The following is a 24374-nucleotide window of genomic DNA, read 5'->3' as shown; positions in this document are numbered from 1 at the left end:
ATTGTCACAGATAACAACCAGCAGCTACGACTTTAACATCTTTTTTGGTTCATTTGTAATAAAAGGCAGAGGAGCCAACTCCACTACTTTACTGCAGCTTCAATAGAGCATGTATTATATGAGGTACATGTGCTGTAAATGTCAACATTGGAATAAAATACTTTCAATTAAAGATCATTGCCATTCCTCAAATATTTGATTAAACAATATTAAAAAATATCTAAAAGGCTCATTAACATGATAAAAGAAGGGCAAAAAAGGGCTGCTAGTTGCGTCTCTTATCTCATTTTAGAAATTCAATTAACAAAGAATCCAAACATCAGAATGAAAATGAAAACAAAATCCATAAATGATTACTTTACAAAACCAAAGCCAATACATCAATTTTTAGATTAAATATGTATTTATTTTTATTATTCTTAATTAACTAATTTGTATCTGAAACCTGAAATAAAAAGATGTTGGCTTTCCACAAAATATTTTAATGTTCACTAATTTCAGAATTCATCATTCACAAGAGTCACTGCCGCCTTCAAACTACCTCCTCTTGTCTGCAGGAATCCTATGAGGAAAAAGCAGCGCACATTAACTATGGTTATCTTCACATAGTAGCTCACAGCCGGGGTTGCTATAGACACACACATGGAGTCACAGAAGCAGTGAAGGAATGAAGTAATTTCACTAACGGGGGTCATGAATATAATGAGCTGAAAAACAACCTCCTCGTATTATATGCTGAGGACTACTCAACAACACAATTTGTGTTTTGTGTGTGTGTGTGTGTGTGTGTGTGTGTGTGTGTGTGTGTGAGAGAGAGAGAGAGAGAAGGTATTCAGTGCTTAAACCTGTGGAAATACAAAGGCACATCTTGAGCACAATGAATAAAAAGACAACAAAGCTTTAATGTTTGGAAGGCATGATGTGGTGTCAATCCACCGATGCTTTGTTGGGAAACCTATTTCAAGCTTCACTTCCTGGCCCATGTTGGGTAAATGAGAAAGTAAATTGAACTGAGTATTGATGCTATTTCCCAGCAAGTTGAAAATTAGCCTCCAGGCTTTTTTTCCCCTCTAATACGGCATAATCAAATTTCTCTATGTAAAAATCCTTTAAATCAATAAAACAACATACAATAAAAGCTGTCATGTCAGTCAACTTGACACAAATTGAAATCATACCAATGGACACAAAACACTGACCACTACACAGGGGACAACCAATGACAGTGAGTCAGGCCGGCAATATACCACAAACAAAATGCAAATTTGGCAACTTTGCGATCAAAGATCAAAAAGAGAAAGATTTTTTGTTTGACTGGAGCGGCCAAACATTTCATTTAACATTATTCATAGATTCACATCTGTTCTTGCTATCAGAAAGCTGAATATTCAAGATGAGGAAATGCAAACAAAACTAGAGTCTAGGTCCCAACTTTTATAACAGCTTTAAGATCGAAAAGATGACAGTGTAGAAACCATAATCTAAATGTGTAAACTTACACTGTGTCAGTGTACTTCTATGCAGTTACACTTGTTCTGATACTACTTTCTACTTTTGTCATGATGGATTCATGAGCAGTGTCTACTCTCAAAGCAACTACCAAGCTCTGCCATCTAAGCACGGATGAGACAGACCTGGAGTGACAGTGAGTGTAAATGCGTTTACAGCATCATATCTAACAACCAAATACTATTTCATTTGAAGTATACAGCCAGCCTCAGAGCGGTGGGTGACGCTGCAGAAGAACGAAACAGCAGAAATGAAGCTCCAGCGTCTGCGATAGTTAATGGAGAGAGAAAGCAAACACTGATGACAAGCTCCTGTACACATCTGAGTCAAGGTGCCTACTAGCTTGGTCAAACTCATGACAGTGTGAGAGGTAGCCATCTTCTTATGCTAAACTTGGTGGTATAACCACAAATAGCATTAGCTTGGTTAAAATTTTAGCAAGATACTAGCCTTCTACTGCATTACACAACCTTTTACCAGGGTGTCTACTGGTCAGTTAAATATCACTGTGAGAAGTTAAATTACATTTTTTAACATCTATTTAAAAGCAAAATGTGGGACTAGCCTGAGATTCATTTAAAAATTAGCGTGTTAGCATATTAGTGTAAATTAGAGTACAGTCAGCATTGACTGATCTGGTATCTTTTTATTCAATAAATGTATTTTACACAGTTATTGATTCAAATTATTTTTATTCTTCGTCCTTCCAGGAAATGTAGGACACACACTTCATATAAGTATCAACTTTAATTTAGCTACTCCTTTACATGAGCTAATAGCAGACCAGAAATAATGACTTTTTGAAATATTTGAGTCACAAATCCAAACATTGAATTTGGAACAAAAAAAATTTCTGACTTTCTTTGTCGACACCCTGGTTATGAGGAAATTCAAAATGGGATCGGCTGAACCTCACACAGCTCTCAAGGTAGATATCTAGCTAGCTAGCCAGCTAACTGGGCGAAAACATGCAGTGTCTTCAGTCTATCTCCACCTGAACATTACCTGTTTCCCATGCACCAGAATTGTGGTGATGTGAGGAGCTATGGAGCTGGCGAACCTCTTGATAATGGTAGCAGATTGGCGCACTGCCAGCCTGCAGTTCCGCCACATTAAATAACAGTTATTTGAAAGAGAGAGGATTATGTGAGGATGACAAATGAGGGAAAGAACAGATATGGAAACAAAACATTTGGTTGAGGGGACCCCAAAAGAAAATATGAAGCAACATTTTAACATCTCATGCATTTTTCTAGGATGAGCTCCAAAGCTCCTTTTAATTCACACTAAGTCAATAACTAATGACTAATAATGAGATCACTGGTCAACATAACAAAATACAAGATGTGTGACTGTCCCTGAACACATCTCAAGAGTTTTTTAGATCTGGACACTTCTGATAATCCTCTTTATATCTGCACACAAACAGATCTTGAATAATCATAATGAAAGCGCAACAAATGAAGTAACTGTATGCACTGTATTTGTGTGTGTGTGTGTGTGTGTGTGTGTGTGTGTGTGTGTGAGAATATCAGACCAAAGCTTCCTGCTGCCTGCTTGTCTGTAGATTCTCTCCAGTTCCTCCATCAGGTTCTCTGGAATCACAAACATGTTTTTGTGTTTACCCATTTAGAAACATCATTGAGACATATACAAACAAATGGCATGATTGTATCCTAAAGACCTGTAACTGAAGGACTGGTGACTGCAACAAAACAAATTAAGTGGAGAGATAGTGAATAGTTAATAGTAGCAAAGCTACTAACGCTTCTGACATGATCACATTTCCTTTGTATTGTAATGAGGAAATCTCCTGGTCAGTTTCAACACACTCAGGTGCTCACTCACTCTGTGTGACTGTGTGCTTACCATCTTTGGCAAGAAAGTCTGGTCCTTCTCTCCGAAGAAGGATTCCTGCAAGCTGAGCCTGACTGGCCAAGCAGTTGGAGTCCTGGACAGTGACACACAGACACACACAAACATGAGCTTAGTCATGCATACAACACATCGTTATGCATAAAAGCAAACAGGTTTTTATAGTGTTGCCTCATTTCAATTTGACAGCTACCTCGATGTGTGTAAAATACGGAAAAGAAAAGAAAGCATTCTTAGTCATGTCAGGGCAAGGTTGGCATCAATTATTTGGTTAAGATAACTTTTAAACGTATTTGATTATTATGGTCGGCTTCTATATGGCCGCTAATGTGCTTAAATAAATTAGATCTACATGACAAAATCAAAACGGTGAAGAGAGTGAGACATAATGTACATAAAAAGCAACGTTCATTCATGAATGATGTAGATGTGGCTTTCAGACTTTTATGCAGACTCTTGAATTTCTCATAGAGAACAAATCACAGCTGCAGTTAATTTGTAGGCTGAGGTTTCAATTCTTTGAACGTAGATGAGCCCTTGAAAGTTTAAAATATTCAGATACAGAGCCAGGGTGAAGAGAGTTTGTTGGTTATTATGCACAGGCAAAACCTGGGCATGAGGAGAAATGTTTGAACAAATTAATAAGTTGCTATAATGGAACAGGAGACAGGTGGACAAGTGAGCCTTGATGAGAGTGTGTTATGTCAATGAATCAACAGGAGGGAACGGTGAGTTTTTCTCTCACACAAATAATGAAGCAAACCTTTCACAGATGGCAGGAGACAGGTGGAGTAGCTGGAAATGGATTTGTTCCTTGGTGTTGATTATTAAGAATCAATTTTGAGTATTATGGAGGTTATTGGATGGTTATGGTTATTTTAGCCACAGTTTACAATGGAGAAATCTTACCATTTGATTAATATAACCAGGCAGTAGTCCAAATAATACTATAGTTCAGCTTTTTATGTTCGCACTCTTTTATGTATTTACTTATAATTTCTTTTTGCTCCTCTAACTAGATCACGTTTTCGAATTAGATGGCAGTTTTTAATCTCAGTATGTATTTGTGGGCCCTTTACTCTCAACTCACGTGGAACTTCTGGATGATCTCTTGGGTGGGCTTGTGCAGCCACTCCTCCTCACTGATCTCTGGCTGCTGCTCCAGGTCTGAGGCGTTGGGCGTGCTTGTCTGTCTCTTCACCTTGGAGTGTTTGGGCATCTCCAGCTCCTCAAAGCTCTTAAACTCTGAGATCCTATGCACACACACACAAAGGCACGTTACACTGAGTGTGCTAGTTGTATGTAGAAAGTTGATGCAATATGCATTTTTTTTTTTTTTTACTGCTTGATATTCCCACTTGCAACATTTCACATTTGAAGCAACAAACAAAATAATGCCGGCATTGTTGCTTTGACATTTTGTTATGTTGTGCTAAACTGATTTATTGATCCGGAAAAAATGTCAAATCAAGTATCCATGTCAGTTGTACTGCAGTTTAGCAATTATGACAGGGACAAAAACACTGACCTCTGACAAATCAAGCCTAAAGACTAGAGAAAATTCTTACTCTGCCTCATTAACACGCAGGAAGTCCAACTGCTCCACCACTGCTCCAGATATCAGGGTCTAAAAGGTTGATGAGAAAAAGAAACATTTAATGATTTATTCTGTCAGTAAGGCTGCAATATACAAGAGATGCCACAGTGTAAAGAAACGTATGAGGAAATCATACTCTAAAGGCACAAAACCAGATGAGGTGAGGAGACAGTGTTGTATTTAAATTAACACACACAGTAGTAAAGTGTGAACTAAGTTCACCGTTTCGAATGATCCAAATGTGCATGGCTGCAGTAGCAAGTGAGTGTCTAACACAGTAATGTGATGATAAAAGTTTGCGTATTTTAAAAGCACAGCTGTGTGGGAATAAAGAGCACAGTTCAATATGACTTGCTCCTGTGGTCTAAATGTGATATTAACCATTCCAACTGAAGTCAACTCCAAAAACAAAACTAAGAGGCGTATAGGAGAGCAGCAATCCTGCTCCCCATAACAATGAGATGATGAAGAGGGGGAGTGTTTCAAAGCTGTAGGTGTTAGTTGTGAAGTGAATAGCAAACAGGCAAATGGAAAGAAGACGTTTAAAGCAAAAAAAAAAAAAAAAAAAATCATATGAGTAAGTCTCTGCTGAACACCACAAACACTCTGGGAGAGAAGCTGAGGCTGGAAAACCTGTCATAAGTTTGACAAAGCAGTTGGTTAAAGTTTTGAGAATAATTCTAGTTCTACCTCGGCTTGGCTTCATTTTCTTTGCCGTCATGAAGATCTATTGTGTTAACCCAATACAGTCTCTATTAAAACTCATAATTATTTGCGGTAAACTGTTTATGTTTAAATTCATGAACACAGCTGAGAGTGAAACTTTGCACTGAGGAAGCATCTTCACATATGAAGTGAACAAGGCAGACAGCATAGTAAAGAACAGAAATGCAATGCTACAATCAAAATGACCATTTTAATATAGATAACATGTTGAATATGAGGGACTTGCATTTGGGTTTTAAGGCTCTTTTTCCTGCTGCTGTTGGAAACAAGGTTGTTGAGAGTGGCGAGACTGAACCAGACATTAAAGTTGCTGCAAAACCAAACAATGAACTAAAAGATGCTAAGGGCTGAGGGCAACTGCAGAGCCAGGTGATAATTTTCTGTGGGTCTATCACTGTGAATGACCCCTTTACATTACAGGTGGTCATGTGATCAATTGTTAAAAATATATATAAAATATAAAATATATTAAAATGTATAAAAATATTGATTATAGAAGCTTTAACCCTCTGATGCACAAACTATGAAAAAATCAGGGATCGATATCTTGGTTTCGATTAACACAAATAATTGTTTTCATTCTTCCTTTTGTACTTCATGAGCAAAAATAGCTTACATCAAGTTTAAATGCGTGGTTTAAAAAGGTCCTATGTAGTGTGATTTTAAAAAAATGAAGACATAATAGTAATAATATAATAACATTTTGTTAACATTTTGTAAATTCATTGTTTTAGCAATGATTTGGACAAAATAAGACATTTAATATGTTTATTTGTCACACATACACATAACTGATAATACTGACATTGACCTGTAGGGTAACTCGTGGTGAACTGCAGTGAAACTGATGAAATAAAATCACGAGTGCAGCACAGATTGCCATATCAGTGCTTACATGCTTCACAAATGACAATTATATGTGTGTGCTCCTGGTGCACTGGGAACAGCAGCTGCTGACATTTCTGTCTTTGACAGCTTTTTTCAGTTCTCTGCATCTCTTCCTCCTCACTTGCCTGACTTAAAGAACTTTGGTGTCATGTTTTCATGGCCCGTCCACTGGCTTGGAGAGCAATCGTCCTGATGAAACTACAATGAATTAACAGCTGAACAGAATTATTACCAGTCACGAATGCAAAATCGAGCAAATGCAGCCCGTGACAATGTGATTTTTTTCCTTTTGTTTTATTGTGGTATTTTATTTTTAAATGTGATTTGAAGTTTCTTCCCTCTTTGCAAGCTTTTAGGAGGCATTGCAATGTGTACTGAGCCCTGTCTGACTGCTTCTCTGCAGGACTCTGGCTTTCATAGCATCTTTCCTAGCACACTTAATATACTTGCTTCATTTATGCCCTCATGGCACAAATATGGTATCACCCAATAATGTCAACTGAAACGTGTCCGATTCATATTTCTCATTAGGTCAAAAGATGCATTGGCGGTTTGGACTTCTAACCTATTCAGTTTCAGTACCATTTAATTCATTGTTCAAATCACTCCAATGTATTTGTTTACAAATCAGAAAAAGCTTCACCCCAATGGTTCCCATCTCTTTCTAAAAACAGTCCAGGCTCCAGCCAGCTCCGCCTTTCCAAGACAAACAAAAACAGACTGCCTTAAAAATTGAATCCGACAGACCAAGGTCGACGTACAGATAAACACTGGTGTTGCTATTGAAATGAGGACGGACTTCAGATTAAGAACTGGGGAAATTTTTGTTTGTTATCAAAGAAAGAGATGAAGCCCTGGAACACAATTTATTGAATCATTTGTAATATTAAGCCAATTTTTATATCAGAGACAGCGGTAATATCCAACAGAAGAGAGCAGGTGGCACATTCTCCTCCAACAGGCACCTTAAGAAAACCCTTCACAATATGCAAACAATCAAAACTGTGCAAACAATAATGGCAACACTGGTTCAGTGGTTCACTTATATAGATCAGAATGATCTAACACCATTGATCCTCTCAGTAAAATGTATCACTGTTCAATAAAAAAGCACAAAGACAGATACTGGTTCTTGATATGAAATATAGCTCAAAGATGATGAAAGCTGAATCCTCTGTCTGATGGACAAATATACAGTAATATTACAATACAAAATATTTGAAAATGTACATTAAGCAGGGATGTCACTGATTCTTCTATTAACACTAAACTGCTGTGTAAAACTGAATCAATTAAAATCCATTATATTGGAGGAAGTAAAAAGTTTATGGATATGCCTCTGCAGTATATGTGCGCTTTAGAGACATTTCTCCTATCTGAGCATTAGTTTTCAGCAGCTGGACGACTACAAAACTGAGCCAACAGTGCTTAACTCACCCTGACCACTGAGGGAAGGTGTGCTTATAATACATAAAATCAGGAAGACTGAAGTCTGTTGTCTCGCAAGACTGGTGTGAGATATTTCATGTTTACTTGCAAAGGGTTGTGTGTGGTTGAAGGCTGCAGGTGTTTTTGTAGATACAAGGAAAATGGGACAAATGGGTCGTGTGTCATTTGATATATTTAGTATTTTTGAATAGTGACAATACGACATCAGAACAAGCCATTGATTTGTTTTTGGAATTTAAATTATGTTATTTTATTGATGAAAATCGAATTCATTTAGATTTTTTCGCTGTTGTTATGGAAAACTCGCACTTGCGTCATTATCCAGCTACTGAATGGAAACACGAACAATCCATTAAGGACATTCCACTAAAATTTGCATCCCTGATATGCAAGGTGATTATCAATGGCTGAATGAAAGACTGCATTAATAAAGTAGCTCATATCATTCATTGGATCCACAAACCTGAAGTCTGTCGACATGAACTTTGACCCCTCCAATGCTGCCTTTCTTGAAAGATGCCAGCATGTCCAAGACTGGGTTGAAGCGGCTCCCCCTGGTGAGACAGAGGATACAATGTATTTTTTGTTCCTTTTCCTGCCATCGTTTCTCTAAACTATTATATTCCACACACTGTGTTACACCTAACAGTATCAGTATGAAATAATCGCAGCTGAAACTTCTGAATAAATCAGCACTCTTCAACCAAACCCTCACTGCTTTATTCAGTCTGCTGTCGCTATCTATACAGGTCATCATCCCGATCAATAGCAAACTAATGACTATTGAGTCGCCTCTGTGAGAACCCACTGACTCATTCCAGATGCTGCAGTGTGGCTGTTTAAGCGTTTGTAGCACATTTAACATATGGCTCCTTGGATAATGGTCAATACCGCCGTAATCAGCCCACCAGCCAAGCTATAGTGATACAAATGAGAAACATTATCGTCCAATCAGCAAGCACATACAGTAGCACCTCCCTGCTATAAAGATAAATAGTACACATAGAAGGGAAGAGAGGTGTGCAGATACGTAGAGAGAGAGAGAGAGAGAGAGAGAGAGAGAGAGAGAGAGAGAGAGAGAGAGAGAGAGAAATATTGGATTCAAAAAATGAACTAAATTGCAGTGTGACTGTAAAGACATTTTGTCGTGAGCTTCAGACAGAACAAAAGAGATAAAAGATGATGTATGGAGAGATAGGAGAGGGAAGAATGCTGTGAGGAAGCTATCATTGGACAGGAAGACAGAAAAAAGGATAAAAAAAAAGCTATTATGGAGTGTATATATTACCTGATGTTATCCTCGCGGATGAGAACCAGGAAGAGAGGACGTCCCTGCATCTTCCAGCACTGCTTGATGAACTGTAGGGCGTTCTGCAGACACACACACAGACACACACACACACACACACACACACACACACACACACACACACAAACATGCAGACACACAAGATTTCTACTGCTTCTGAGCAGAAACTGAATCAGCGCCATTATTACAATGTTCAATTTCCTCACCTGAACAATTTAAAGTTAAAATTTGAATCTGATGTTTTTGATCAAGACTCATTTGTCTTCAAAATATAAATTCAACTAAAATTGACAGTTGTTACACTTTGAATAGAATCAGCAGTTGTGATGAAAGATTGCTGGGAAAGGTTTTAAAATAACTGATTTATGGAAACATTCAAAATCCACCGTTTTACTAATATTTGAATGTGTTCATATTAAATGTTTAATTGTTTAATAATACTTCATTTATACTGTATGTGTGAAGATAGGTGTTCAGGTCCTGTACAGATATGACACTGGCTTATTTATCATAACTTATGAAGTGTACAACTCATAATAATAATACTGTAAAATAGATTTTGCAATATGTTACAATACATACAATATGTTTATAGTGACTTTCTTGCCCAGAAAGCAGTGCTGCAGCATCTCTAAATACAATGTCTCTGCCTTAATCTGACGGATGATGGAGAAGACAGACGGGAAATACGGAGAAAGACAGAGGAGCTGACGTGCAGCATGAACTGAACTGAACTGGGGACGTTGCAGTATGAAGGTGAATCTCTGGGCCCTGAGGATGGCCTGTAGCTGAAGATTAGTCTCAGGAAAGAGAAGCTTTTCATAACTGTTTAGAAAAGTTCAAACAGTCACCAACTGGCTGGAAGCTGATCCACTATTGTATGGTATCAGTGATATATGGTTTGACGTTTTGGGAAATAGACTTTTTTGCTTTCTTGCCTGTAGTTAGACGAGAGGATTAATACCGCTAATAACTGCGGATTTAACAAACAGCGTTAATTAGTGAGTTTTAGAGATCCTGGTCGGCAGATTTCAGCAGCTAAGCTAGCTGTTTCCTCCTGCCTGTAGTCTGTTTATGCTAAGATAAGCCAACTGTCTCCTGGCTCAAGCTTCATTTTTAGTGCACAGATAACATGTATGAGAGCGGAATCAATCTTTTCGTCTTTTCGCATTTTCCCCAAATGTCTAACTATTCCTATTATTTAGGCTGCAAAAAAAAAACTAAACGAGAGGGGACTAAGCTGTAGTTTCATTTTGTTTGTTTGCAAACTCAACTTGATCAGCCAATCAAAGAAAGTGTAGAAGATTGTTGCTTAGGAAAAGTATGCAATCAAACCAAAGCAGCCTTTTCACAAATGTCAGGCTGTGACTAGTTATTTAAGTTCTGCGAGCACATAAAGAGTGGTTCGCTGTGGAGCTGTGGCACTGCTGAATCCCAGAAGTGTGACCCTGACTTACCTTAATGTCATCAATCAGCAGCATAACATCCTGGGACAAGTAAAAGTCACTTAGATCAAACACTATTGGGTAGCACACCACTGTCTTGCCCAGGATGCGATAAATCTGGAGGGAGACACACACACAAGCACACACACACACACACACACACACACACACACACACACACACACAGACAGACACCCACACCATTGCATTAGAAGACGGATGGCTCACAAGTAGCCACGTATACATTATTCTGGGCAGCGTATAAAACAAGCCATCAATCCTAAGATAGAGGGGACACGGGAGCTACACAACCACTCCTCGTAACACACAGTACATACACACAACTGGTTCAAATCTCTCTTTCACACATACAGACTGTCACAGACACACTCAGACACACTCAGACACCCACACACCCCCACAACCATACAGACACACTGATGATGATAATGTCCTCTGGCAGTCTGCCATCTTCCCCATAAATGTTCCATTATAATATTGTCTTAGCAATGCGTTGGAAGCCATGATTCATTTGTTTGGCGATGCCTTTGTTTGAGAAAGCTGCTATCGCTCAACTTTGGTCGTGCTGTGACCTTCATTCGGTAGAAGCTACAAAAAAACATCAGCAAGAGATATTAGCACGCACACATTGACTACACAAACACACACACACACTCCCAAAACCACTTAAGATACACACATACGGACACACAGACAGACCGCCTGACAGCAGCTTAGCATATTAAAATGCTGCTAGTCCTCAGAATCAGCTAAATCTATTCTGCATTCACTGATGCGTATTGTATGTCTGAAGAAGAGAGAAATTCTTCTCCGAGTTGAGTTTCTGAGCGGGAGTTGACTCCTCAGAGCTCTGGGAAAAATTATGCAGATCAATATGTGGGAGATGTGATAGTGCTCATCCATGACCTGTGCAGAAGGGCAGCATGGACTGCACATACAGTATGTGCGTGCATGTAAGTATGCACATGCATGTAGGTGTGTGTGTGTTGGCATGTGTGTGCACAAATTCATATACCTTGCAGGTCCCGATGCAGCCCACTGGCCTCTCTGGACGCCCACTCAAGCCCAGCTTCTTATTGATGGCAAGGAAGCGGTATGCCTACAGGAAGACACACACACACACACACACACACAACACACACACACACACACACACACACACACACACACACATTCACATACAGATACATTGCACAAATTAATGCTAGCTTTTCTGAGTTAAGAGAAAACTAAAATGTTTATCCGTACATTTCCCTGCAATCGCATCAGCATCACCTCGAGATTAAAAATATCATATTTGATTCAAAATGTCACGCGGCTTTTCATAATGAGAGTGTGAGTCCCTCATCCGTCTGTCCCACTGAGATATTTCTGTTGTTCATAAGCTGAAATGACCTCCGTATGGCAGAATCACCTCGTGATATTAGCTCTATGTAATGTTATGAGATGTAGCGATAATGAAAGGTCCCTGCGCTGCCATCAGTGGTACGCTTAGTGGACCCAAGCACACCCATGGGCACTGGAGCTGATAACAGTTTTGTACTGAGATGCAGAGGACCATAAGAAGAGACACTGAGACCTGGCTGAGTCGTCATTATAATAAATAAACGACAGCATGCATTTCGATACTACCACCAGGATTGACATCTTTGCGTATAATACAATTTTAAACACAGCCATTTTAAAAAATTAATGAATTCATACCTATATTTGTATAATGGGCATTCAGTTTCACACGCACGTCAACAAAAGCAGGCTTCTCAGTGTTCATTTTGTCGGCTGAAATGCTGACTGTCCCTAGGAGGTTTAATCAGCTATAATTAGCCAGTAAATGAACATGAATTGCTTGAAAAATGTCTCCAGCTGACTTTATATCCAGCTGACACATTTTAAAAGGAGAGCCTGTGAAACGGTCTTAAATGTGCACATGCTTACTGTAGAAAATCCTGCCTGGAGAAGCAACAAAGACGTTAGATTTATGCTTTATATTTTCAAATATGTTTCATCTGGACAAGGGGGAAAGGCTTCCTGCGGATGAGAACCGATCCATGAGTTTTGCAACTTGAACAAAGTCTCAGGTACCGACAGAGATGCTATTGCTACTCTAAACTGTGTGGCACAAAATAATGCAGTTACTTAATGATATGCTCCTTGGCTTTGGAAGTATTGCTTGGTTACTACTGTAGGTAATAAGCTCTCATGCTAACCTTTGCAGCTTATGTTTGAACAGATAAACACACTGAATAAGTTGTTTCTTACAATTTTGCTCTTTGGTTTTGGGAAGAATAAAACAGGAAACCACCCACCTACGGCTGGGGAATCACTGTCTGGGGCAGGAGATTAGCAAACAGGGAAATCTTAGTATTTCTTGGCAATGGTAATTTTTAGTATATTAGTATATTATTATTATTATTATATTATTATATTATTATTGTATTTTATTTTCAATTTCTCTTTAAAGAGAAACTTAAATTTGACATATAAAAGTGCGTTTAAATGGGGAGATTTATAGTTATACAACATCTTCTGTGACTCTGATATTTGTCAAGTCTGACAAAATAACCCTGATGATGTCATTCGGGTTATCCTGGACAGGATATGGAGTTTGAAAGATGTGGGTGGGAGGTCTAAAGAAGAGGCACTGTTGGCTGCATTATGGGAAGTGTAGGATCCAGTGGAAGTCGACCCATCCAGTAACGTCTTTATAGCTCAGTCTCTGCTGCTTTGATTTTGACTACTCCTTTTATAATGTATTCCTTGCAAGTTAACCAACTCTATGGAAGTGCAATGTATATATATATATAATAAATAAATGACTGGAGCGCCCCTTTAACAAGTTAAAATATCTACCAGCAGAGATGTTTTCTTGCTTTGGATTAAACTACAGTAAATTATCTTGTTTTGGGATAAATTAAAACATAATTGGAAAATGGTGAACTTACTCATTTACTCATTCATAAAACTAAAACTTGAATTCAGATCGATATTTTTTGGGTACAGAAACACAATAAAATGTTCCAATTCTACTTTCACAACCGGGATTGATATAGATCAGAGTCCTTTATTTTGAGCTGTAGGTGGTAGCAGTAGTTGGTTTCTACATGGTCAACACATAATCTCTTTGCACAGTGTAATTCCATCCTCTCCGGCTCTACGGGAGAGGTTCTGTGGTTTAATCAAGTTAGAAGTCCTGTCTCTCCACACACAGCCAGATCCCACAGTCCGAAGGTGAAAACACAGAGTCAAGTCAGGTATAAAAGAAGTTTATGGACTAAAAATCGTTTACATCAGCAGTGTAGGATGTCCAGCACAAAGAGACTAGGAGAGAGCTTGACATTAATGCTCAACTCCAACAGGGTTTGGCTGAAGAAGCTGAGCTCAGGGCTGCTGAGGTCAAGTTTCACACTTAATTGGTAGAATGAAATCCTGCAGTGTCTGTTAGAAAAAGTTTGATCCACACACCACAGGTTCAATTTAGATTTCTAGAGCTGATTCAGCTCAAACCTTAACACAAGCTCCGGTCAACAACACTGTTGTACTTCAAGTCTTTTGCATTATTTGAGGCATTGGTAATGCTGCACAATTACGCATCTATATATTTAAAGAGCAAGACAAATAAATAGGAATCCTTGACCTTCTTCACAGGTTCTGCAGTAATTAGCCAAAGACAAACAGAGGAAAACAGAGGAAAAGGTCTTGGCCTTCTCCCCCAGCCGTCTCTGAAATGCATCTAGAGATGGCAGCATGGAGGATACAGAAGCTCAGTTTCTAGTGCATTACTTTGGTGCTTCAGATAAAAGCTTCTTACTGCTGTGTTGCCCGCTGTCAAAACACACTGATTCAAAGATAAAAAAGAAAAAGAAGATGGACATTGATTTCTCTGCTCTGCTTGCTTCAAGCCCAGTGGTGTGACACACTCGCCACAAGTTATTATTTATGTGTGTTTTGTGCATTACACTTGTGTTTTCTGATGTGTCTGGCTGAGTGTGAGTACTTCTTCCCTCCCAATCTGTCTTATCATGAAACAGCATCAGTACACCCACACACTCAAGTGGCACAGCAGGAGATCTGCCCGTCAAGCTCTCCGTGCCGCATTCTACCATCTCAAACCAACTGCAATACATGGTGTCAGCCAAAAGGTGGTGCTCTGCTACTCCTGTGCCATGTGCCTAGCAGAGCTACTCACTGCTAACTGCCCTGAAAAGCTTGTACTGACCACAACAGGAGAAGGCAAGGGTTGGACCAATTATAAGAAATTACACAAAAAGAGGGAGTACAATCTTTATGTAAAAAAAAAAAAAAAGAAAGAGAAATGTTAATTGAGGATGAAGCAGAATTAAAAATCACAGCCCTAAAAGACAAGGATGAGACCTGGAGGAGAAAAGCGAGGGAGGAACCTCTGCACCCAACACTTCCTGTGTGCAGAATACCAATGAAGAACGACAACACACAGGCAGCCTATCAAAGCATCCTTTCATTCCCTCACATTTCCACAGACCGCAGCACAAACAGCAAGCCTGGCAGGCGGGAGAGATAATAAAAAGCCATATTCAAAAGCTGTATTTTACACTTCTGCAGTGGCCACAAGGTGTGACAAACTCTGCAAAACTTTTAATTCATCATAGAGACATTCCTCAGGTGGATAGGAGCTCAGACAGGAGTATGTTCCTGCGCATTTTATCATTGCTGGGTTGGTGCCCCAAATAGTGTAAATGTAACTGTTGGGTGTAAAAAATGCACATAACAGATTTACTTTGACAGCTGATGCTGTCATCCAGAGGGACTTAAAGTAAGTGGCAGTTCAGCATCTTGCCAAACAGCTCAATATGACACTGTACATACCTTTGAATTTGGGATTAAAATTTCTGCTCCTGGGACTCCCCATCAAATGTGTTTAAGGGTATATTTTTTACACTTTTCCTGTGTTTTATTTGAAGTGTTGTGTTGAAGATATATTTGTGGTTTTAAGCACCAAAACCATCTCTGAATAGTCTTACATCTCCTCTCTCAGGCTTCTCTCTGGAGCTCTAGTAACAACAGGTTACTCTGAGCCTCTCTTCTGATTGGCTCACTGTTTTCTGAGTAATGAATAAAAATATAGCAGTTTTCAGGTAAACACTTAGACAAACCAAGCCCTGTCCAGGTGGGTGGGGCTTGAGGCATGGCTGAGAGTGGTCACTGCTTTGTTGTGACATCACAAAGTTACAGAAGGATTTTTTCCAAAGTCACATTCTTTTTTGTAAAAGATTCCCTTGGATAGCATTTCCTTGTTGAGCTATGGTGGAGGGATAGTAACACAGAGAAGGAATTTTGTACAGTAGCTACCAGCATTTCTATGCAACTTGATGATTTCTGTTACATTTAAAGCTGCAGTTGGCTTGTGCTGTCCCATTCAACATCCCATGTATTTTCATAATATCTCCAACAAAAGTCCTGGGCAAAATGTTTTCATGACCAACAGTTATAACTGACAAAAATATAACGACACAGGGGCAAAAATACTGGAATTTTCCTTTAAAGCCTTTGAGACCTCATTCGGATGACTCCAGGTGTTGCTTGCAACATGTGAAAAAAATGAGTGTCAACAAACAGAATGTCACCTACTATGACACCCACATCGGCTGTCTGATATGAAAAAGGGAAAGAAACAGCTAAAAGGGAGGCTATTTTTGGGCAAGGCAGTGATTTGCAAGGGGACAAGCTTTAGGGTGCGCGGGTGGGAATAACACATTGCGAAATGTAATTGCCACTCTCCCATCGTCAGGCAGCTGTTGTCAACACAATCAAATGGCTGCGAGGGACGAGGCGAGGTGAGCAAACGCAGCCTGCTGCACTGGAAATGATGGTGACTCCAAGATACACAGATTCTGTCGAGGAAGAAAGACTGGCTGGTCTTCAGATTTAATATTCAGCACAGTGCCCGCTCTGACTCACAATTGCATATCCATCTGAGAGGAAGAGCACCACGCGGCAGAAAGAGGCAGAGGGGTAAGGAGGAAGAAGTAACAGGTATGACAGTTCAAAGTCGGAAGATAGACCTGGAGGGGAGAGTTGTCTGGTGTAATGGACGTAATGGGGGCGGGGCAGGATGTAGGCCTAGAGGGTGGAATAGGGTTACAGAAGCGGATGTGGTGGGATGAAGCAGCAGAGGGACAGAAGGTAAAAAGGCCTTGAGGAGAGAAGAGAGCCAAGAGAGATGACATGATAGCAGAAATTGTTTGTTTGTAGAACATGGTAGAAAATAGATACACACATAACAGACATGACAGACAAGGAATAGAGGCTAGGGAGGAGATCGGATGTTTGAGTGACAGATATGACAGGAGAGGAAAATAGTAAACGGCACACATGCAGATGAGGGACAGTATTGAGAGAAGAGACTAGGGTTTGAGTGATGGATGTGATGGGAGTGAAACTGAAGTTGGAAGTGGGGTAGTGGTTGGTGTCATAGATATGGCAGTACCAATGGTGTAATCTGCTACAGATGAAAGAAGCAGAATGGACAGCTAGTGCTGAAACTGTTACTCACTAAGTTACAACAGACTGTTACCAACAGGATACATGTACTGACACAAATCCCAGATGTGATGACCAGTATTTTGTCATCTCAATGGAATATTTACACCCACAGAACGACTGTTGCTATTTTTAATCCAAGATTGGCAGTGCTTTCATCCAGGTAAAGTCATCTTGTTTTCCTCCCTCCCTCATTGTGTATTAACGAGGGTTGGGTTTCAACAGATGGCAACAGAATTTTGGATCCAGTTCCAGGTTAATAAAGTGCTAACTAAGAAATAAATTTATGAAATCCCCTCTTTACACTCAGTGAACACTTCATTATGAACACCACACTAATACTGGGTAAGGCCTCAGTTCTCTGTAGCATTGATTCCACAAGATGTTGGAAACATTCCTTTGAGATTCTGCTCCATGTTGACATGATAAAATGACATCACTTCATCATTCATCTGCTGTTCTACCACATCCCAAACGTCATACACTGGATTTTTGATTTATGACATGATTCTTCTTAGGATCTTATCATGCCATTAGAAGATGGTAAACTATGGTCATAAAGTGATACATATAGTCAACAACAATACTCAGGTTTGGTTTTGATATTGGTATTAAAAGTATCCAAGTGTGCCAAGAAAAACAATCCTCACACCATTACACCACCAGCAGCAGCCATATAACATAAAGCAGGTTGGGTCCATGGATTCATGATGGTGACGCTAATTAAAATTTCTGCTTCTGTGACTCCCCATAAAATGTGCTTAAAAGGTATATTTTACACTTTAGTAGTGAAGATATATTTGTGGTTTTAAGCACAAAGACCCTACTGTCTTTGTGCCTCAGCAGAAATCCAGATTCATCAGACCAGGCTGATGTTTTTTCAACTTCAACTGTGAGTCTGTGCCCAGTGCGGCCTCATATTTCTGTTAGCTGACAGGAGTGGAACCTGACGTGGTCTTCTGCTGTTGTAGTCCACCCACCTCATGGTTGGATGTGTTGTGAGATCTGAGATGTTTTTCTGTTCACCACAGTTGTAAAGAGTGCCTATCTGAGTCATTGTAGCCTTTCTGTCAGCTCTAACCAGTCTGGTCATTCTCCTCTGACCTCTCATCAACAAGGTGTTTCAGTCTGCAGAACTGTCGCTCACTGGATGTTTTTTTGTTTTAGTAGAGTAAAAACTCTAGAGACTGTTGTGTGTGAAAATCCCCGGAGATCAATAGTTTCAGAAACACTCAAACCAGGTATCTGACACCGTCACATTTTTCCCCATTCTGATGTTTGATGTGCAAAATAACTGAGGCTCCAGAACTGCAATAATTGAAATGTTGCCACATGATTGGCTGATTAGATAATGACATGAATGAGCAGGTGTTCCTAATTAAGTGCTCAATGAAGTTTCTTTTTTTTTATGAGTAGAGCATGTTTGTAAACCCAAATGTAGATATGCTGGTTTGGAAATGGGAAAACTTATAAGGGAGAATAAGGTTGGAATAACGACTTATTTAATTTCATTTTGTGCTTTCATCATTTAGGCAGTACCATAATGCCGGTGCCTGTTCAGCTTCTTCAAAAACCACCATGTATTTTCAAAGATCTAAAAAAAAAGAGCTTTTTCTTTGAATTCTTGAGAGCTTTTAAAGTTAAAGAGATTTCATTATATTCTCTTCTGAAGCTCCTCGGATCTGCAACTGATCTGAGAACTGATCTGCTCGTTTTGACCTTCAAATATTCAAATGCAGGATTGAACAGTTGTTAATGTAACGATGGAGGTGAGTCCAAATGAATCTTTCTGAATACCACAACTCAGCATTTGAGATATTTTCCAACAGTTCTTCATCTCTAACGTTCCCCTCTGAGAACAAAGTTAAAACCGCTCAGCTCCATGCATCTCCAATTTGCCAAAGTGAAACAGTGACGGCTCCACCATTATGCTGATCAATCAACATGAACAATCACTGTTTGACGAATCAATCACTTCGACCAATCTGCAGCCTCGTTGTGATTGATGGTACAATCAAGGGGAAAATCTTAAGAGCAGGAAATCTTGGACTGACAAGCAGATGGACTGACTGAGCCAAGTTCTGCTGGGATATTGATAGCTAACTGCTGAAATGTAATCTGGTTGACTGTAAGATTGATTTGTTTAGTTGTGGTGGAGGTGGGGTGCCATCAATAGTCTGTCACAGTTTCCTTCCCTCAAATTTCTATCCAATCATTCACAATGAACAGGAATGACCTGGAATCTCCTTTTACAGTTAAAGATATTGTGTAAGGCCAAGTAGCTGCAGCTAATTGTGCACTGCTAAATTTCTGTAATCAGTGAGGTTTCAATGAGTGTAGCTAAATATTCCAGATACAAAGAGTTTGGAGGGTTTTTTTTTTTTTAAACTTGAAAGTTCTTGAAGTCAAGAACACAAGGGGGAAAAGTGAGTGTTTATCTGCTTTAATGTAAGACATGATCATTAGCACACCTGGCTAGTTACCTACAGTCGTAGCAAAATTTAGCATTACTTCCAAGGCCATTAGTTAGCAAATCATTAGTTAACTACATTATTGCATGGGATTACAGGTTACTTCACAAAAAGCTCCATTCAAAGACAAATACATCTGTGGTTTGATGGAACACCAGTCACAGATGCTTTTAACTGCTATATCTGAGTTTAACATTAGCGTCTCTGTCCTGCTGTGTATTGGATTTGAGTTTACCTAAGGTGACTTTGCCACACTCATTATTCTACTTTTGAAACATACTGTTAGAAATATATAACATTACAGCATAAATTGAACGTTTGTGCTGTTTATCAAAGTCTTTCGTGTATTTGTAGAGCCTGGCATCTGTTGTATTTGTAGCCTCATATCGTTCTATAGTTTAGTATTGTACTGCATCATGTTCAGTAGAAATAGCAGTCTCATGCCACATTTTTCTTATGTTCATTCTCATATTGTACTTCAACACAAGGGAAAACTACCCCTACTCTGCAAAACAAGAATATTGTTGCTCTTTTATTTTCATGCTTTCCACATGGAAAACTAGTAACAACTAAGCCAGGGACAGATGCAACAATGCAGCAGGATTCTCATTTTGGTACAAGCCCGGAGCATTAAAAAGTCAGCTGCAGATGGAGTTATAACTAATTCACAAAGTTAATGTTGCAGCGAATAAAGTAAATAAAAGGCAAAAAATCCCTAACACATTACAAGTACAAGTGACGGACAGTGTTTGTGCAGGATTTTCGCTTCTTGTTCTCAAGTTATGAGTTTGTGATCCCATCTCTCACTATGAATTTTAGGTGTGCAAGAATGTTTTCCCAAAATCAATGGTTGCTGGCTAGAAATGAAAAGTCTGCTTGTGTCTACTAGTTTCTGAAGTCAAGCACCCATTTTTTTTCCAAAATGACCATAACACCATAACATTGTAAACTGTATACGTTCCATTCAAGAACAGAAAATTAAATGTAGCAACAGTAACAATGTGTGCTTGTGTTACCTTCACCAGTTCTTTCTGAGGCCAGATCTGGATTGGCTCCACCTGCTGGGGCGTCTGGGTCTGAATGCCATAGGTGTTCAGAAACACCTGTAATCTACAGATGCACAAACACAAAAACAAGACCAGGTCAAAAAACAGGATTAAGTCAAAACCTAGTATATAATTGGACTATGTATGGTCAATGTGCATAATTGAGGTCGCTAATTTATAAAATGTCGCTAGAGGGTTCTGGCAAGTCAGTAAAAATAGCGAAAATGGCGCTAAGATGGTAGCACTTTTTCTAAATGCCTCCCTGATGACATAATAGTAAAATGTTCACACCAATTCATTTTGTATCAGCAACAACCAGTGGTGTAACTTCATCACTCAGTTAGTCAGTCACGGACATTTGTGTTTCCAAAGATGGCCTTTTGTAGCCTAGCCAAAAAAAACAATATCAAATTGACAATCTTAGGCATTTTACATGTAGCTGTGGCTGAAAATTAACCTTACACCAGTCAAAAATCCCACAAAAAAAATTGAGTTAATTATTTGTTATATCTAGAAAAACGTTTCTCAAATTACTTTTCAATACTAATCATTCCCTTGCAAATATGCTGTGCTGTGAGCCTACACCATCTGCTGACCTTTAAATCTATTCTGATTTACCTTTTGTAAATCTGTAGCTTTATAAATGTCAATAGAACATTAAGGTCTATAGAACATTATTACATCTATTGGTGTTGTGTTCTTGCAAATATAAAACTCAGTGTTGTTGTTTGATTCAAGAATGAATACTGAACGAACTGAACTAAATCACTTTCTGAAACAATTCGTCAAGTCATTTTATTCACAGGAGAAACTGGGTGTGATCAAGTCTAGGTAAGGTACTTCATTGATCCCACAGGGAAATTACTTTGCCACAGCAGCAACACATGTACAGTACAACACAACGCAACATGTCACAAGTATTGTATAGAAACAAGTACAAAATATAAGTGAGTCATTACCGGTGGAGAAAAACATTTGAACGTAAACAAAATTATGAAGAGTATTTAAATATGTGAATTATAGTAATAAATATGAATGACAACTTCATACACACATCAGCAGAATATATGCATGGCAGTGATTATGTGGATGGCAGAATGTGGTATGAAGAGCAGAGCAAAAAATGGCACAAACTGAAAAAAGTGAGTGATTGTCAGCGGCTCCTGAGACTGTCTCAGATCCTTTCACTGCGAAGGAACAGTGCATGTTCAGTGATTCATTCACTGAATGTACTACACAGTGAATATGAGTCCTGAATGACAGTCAGCAGCTCGAATTGCTGGACTGTGGATCAGTTAATAAGACCTACAAGGTTACTAAAAACCAGTGTTCATCTCCAAAAATTCAGCAAGGAAACCTTTAAAATATCAAGAATTATGAACAGAGTTTGGTGTGTGAAAGTCAGGGATCATGAAGAATATAAACCGTTGGCTGTTTTTCAGCTCAGTGAGCAGGAGTATGAAGCTCCGGTCAAGCAATGAGCAATTCTAGTGATTCAGGACACTGAAAACTGCTTCGCACATTGCTAGCTGTAGCTGTAATTGAACCACAGCATATAGTGCAGCATTAGTGTACAGCAGTGAGAAAAGATGCATCAGGATTCCTGATGGGGACTTGCCAGCAGTTGTAAATGAAGCTACAGGTTAACAAGATTCACAAAGTCTTTTGACCCTGTTTAACATACCCCCACACACCCGCACTCTTACACGTGTATCCAAGCATCCATACACACACACTCACACAAACCCACACGCACAATGAGAAGAGTGACAGACGATGGCGGAGGTCAGGCTGAGCACCAGCTTTATGAGCTCACCACAATTACAGCACTGAAGGAGCTCAGAGAGGAGCGGAAAATAACCCTGCGTTAAGGCCTGTAATACATGAAGAGACACACACACATATATATATATATATATATATATATACACACACACACACATTACCTCTGGCTCTCTGCTATCAGGGATACGTGAATCACAACATCATTCTCTATGGGACCCTGTGAAAGAGACAGAGAACAAAAATCAACATGTGAACCACATCCCTGCTACATGTTTCAGATGTTGCATCAGGTGTTATGTTAGACTGGTTTGTGTGTTTCCTCCTCCTCTTGTTTGATTATTATTTTACACGTCCACTACTATGCAGTAGTTATTTTTCTAAATTGTTGCCTTTTTATTTCCTTACTTTGTCTATGCCGTTCATCTAACATTCATGCCAGTAAAGCAAACCAGGAGACTTAATTGGAATTTTAACTGAAATGAACTCATTTCTGTTTGTGTGTGTGGAAGAGAGATAGAGATAATTCAGCTGACTCCCATAGTAAACAACAATAGCCTGTATTATTGCTACATCAACTATAAAACTATTTACCCCTTTAAATGAAAGTAAAACTGAATATGGCAGGTGACTCTAAATTGCTCGTAGGTGTGAATTGTGAGGGTGAATGGTTGTCTCTCAGCCCTGTGATTGACTGTCAGCGCATCCAGGGTGTACCCCGCCTCTAGCCCAATGTCAGCTGGGATTGGCTGCAGCCCCATCCCCTGCGACCCTCAAGGAGCTAATGAATAGATGGATGGAAAACTCTGAATAACCAACAAAGGTTGATGAGAGATGCAGGGGCACTGAGCTGGGAGGGAAGGACATGTGAATTAGAGGGAGGATGAGGGAGATGTAAAAGGGAAGGAGGAGCAGAGATGAACAGAAACACTAATGTTTTCTCCACTTTGGTGCCCACAAAGTGAGATGAATTGAAATGACATTAAATGGCGAAGTAGGATATAGCCAAAAGAGCTAGAGATGCATCATCATTTCTACGTAACACAAAAAACAGAATATTTAAAAATCAGAAAAGAAATTAGCCGAAGAATATTTCATAATAATTCTAAGCCTTTTATTCAGTAGCAATCCCATCACGTTTTGCTGGTTGCAGCCTCTCTAATGTGAGGATTTTCTGCTTTTCTCATTTTCATATGATCCCAACACCTAATACCCTTGTGAAGAGACTATGAATAATGGTCAGACAAAATTTGAATAAACTACTGAGTTACAACAAAATGATATTAACCATGTAATTGGAGAAAAAACTCATGGTGAAAATAATAATTTGGTGTTTCAGCCACTCAGATTTAACACACTGTCCAGTAGCCACACATCATGTTAGTTAGTTGATCCCAACTATTGGCTGGAAGGTCTCATCATTATAACGGTACACCCCAAATATACAGTAGTTCCAGTCTGTTGTTACAGTTAATATCAGCTACTAACAGTTGAGGATGAATTTTGTTATATTCTGTACTTTATTCTGTACTTTAAACACCAAACCCGACAATGAACTGAAGCAAGTGTGGCCGAAGCTTGATGTGGCTTATTCATCTGTGTCATAGAGCTCCATTTGCTGTCCACAACTCAGTGAGCCACACTGCTGCAAAGGGTGACATGTTCCCTCATTACCACTGAACATGGCCACTGTCATTTATCTTGAGTTAGTCCCGTATTTGCTCCTATTGGAGTGAAGGT

At 39.2% G+C, this 24374-nt stretch overlaps 1 protein-coding gene across 3 annotated transcripts in view; it reads right to left on the bottom strand.

The window, feature by feature from the left end:
- phkb (phosphorylase kinase, beta) overlaps nucleotides 1-24374 on the bottom strand; it is a 106123-nt gene that overhangs the window by 7983 nt on the left and 73766 nt on the right. For 2 of the 3 annotated variants that reach the window (XM_056387967.1, XM_056388142.1), the window contains 11 exons: nucleotides 22799-22854; nucleotides 20823-20916; nucleotides 11835-11918; nucleotides 10811-10915; nucleotides 9333-9415; nucleotides 8508-8598; nucleotides 4953-5011; nucleotides 4475-4637; nucleotides 3379-3460; nucleotides 3047-3104; nucleotides 2515-2605 (listed from right to left, as the gene is read on the bottom strand). In XM_056387967.1, the coding sequence (XP_056243942.1) occupies nucleotides 2515-2605; nucleotides 3047-3104; nucleotides 3379-3460; nucleotides 4475-4637; nucleotides 4953-5011; nucleotides 8508-8598; nucleotides 9333-9415; nucleotides 10811-10915; nucleotides 11835-11918; nucleotides 20823-20916; nucleotides 22799-22854 (966 nt within the window). The remainder of the gene's footprint in view (nucleotides 1-2514; nucleotides 2606-3046; nucleotides 3105-3378; nucleotides 3461-4474; nucleotides 4638-4952; nucleotides 5012-8507; nucleotides 8599-9332; nucleotides 9416-10810; nucleotides 10916-11834; nucleotides 11919-20822; nucleotides 20917-22798; nucleotides 22855-24374) is intronic. The other variant, XM_056388054.1, reaches the window with a different exon arrangement.

Source organism: Seriola aureovittata, chromosome 1 (genome assembly GCF_021018895.1).
Source record: "Seriola aureovittata isolate HTS-2021-v1 ecotype China chromosome 1, ASM2101889v1, whole genome shotgun sequence".
Taxonomy (NCBI): domain Eukaryota; kingdom Metazoa; phylum Chordata; class Actinopteri; order Carangiformes; family Carangidae; genus Seriola; species Seriola aureovittata.
This window is presented reverse-complemented; position numbering and strand designations above follow the sequence as displayed.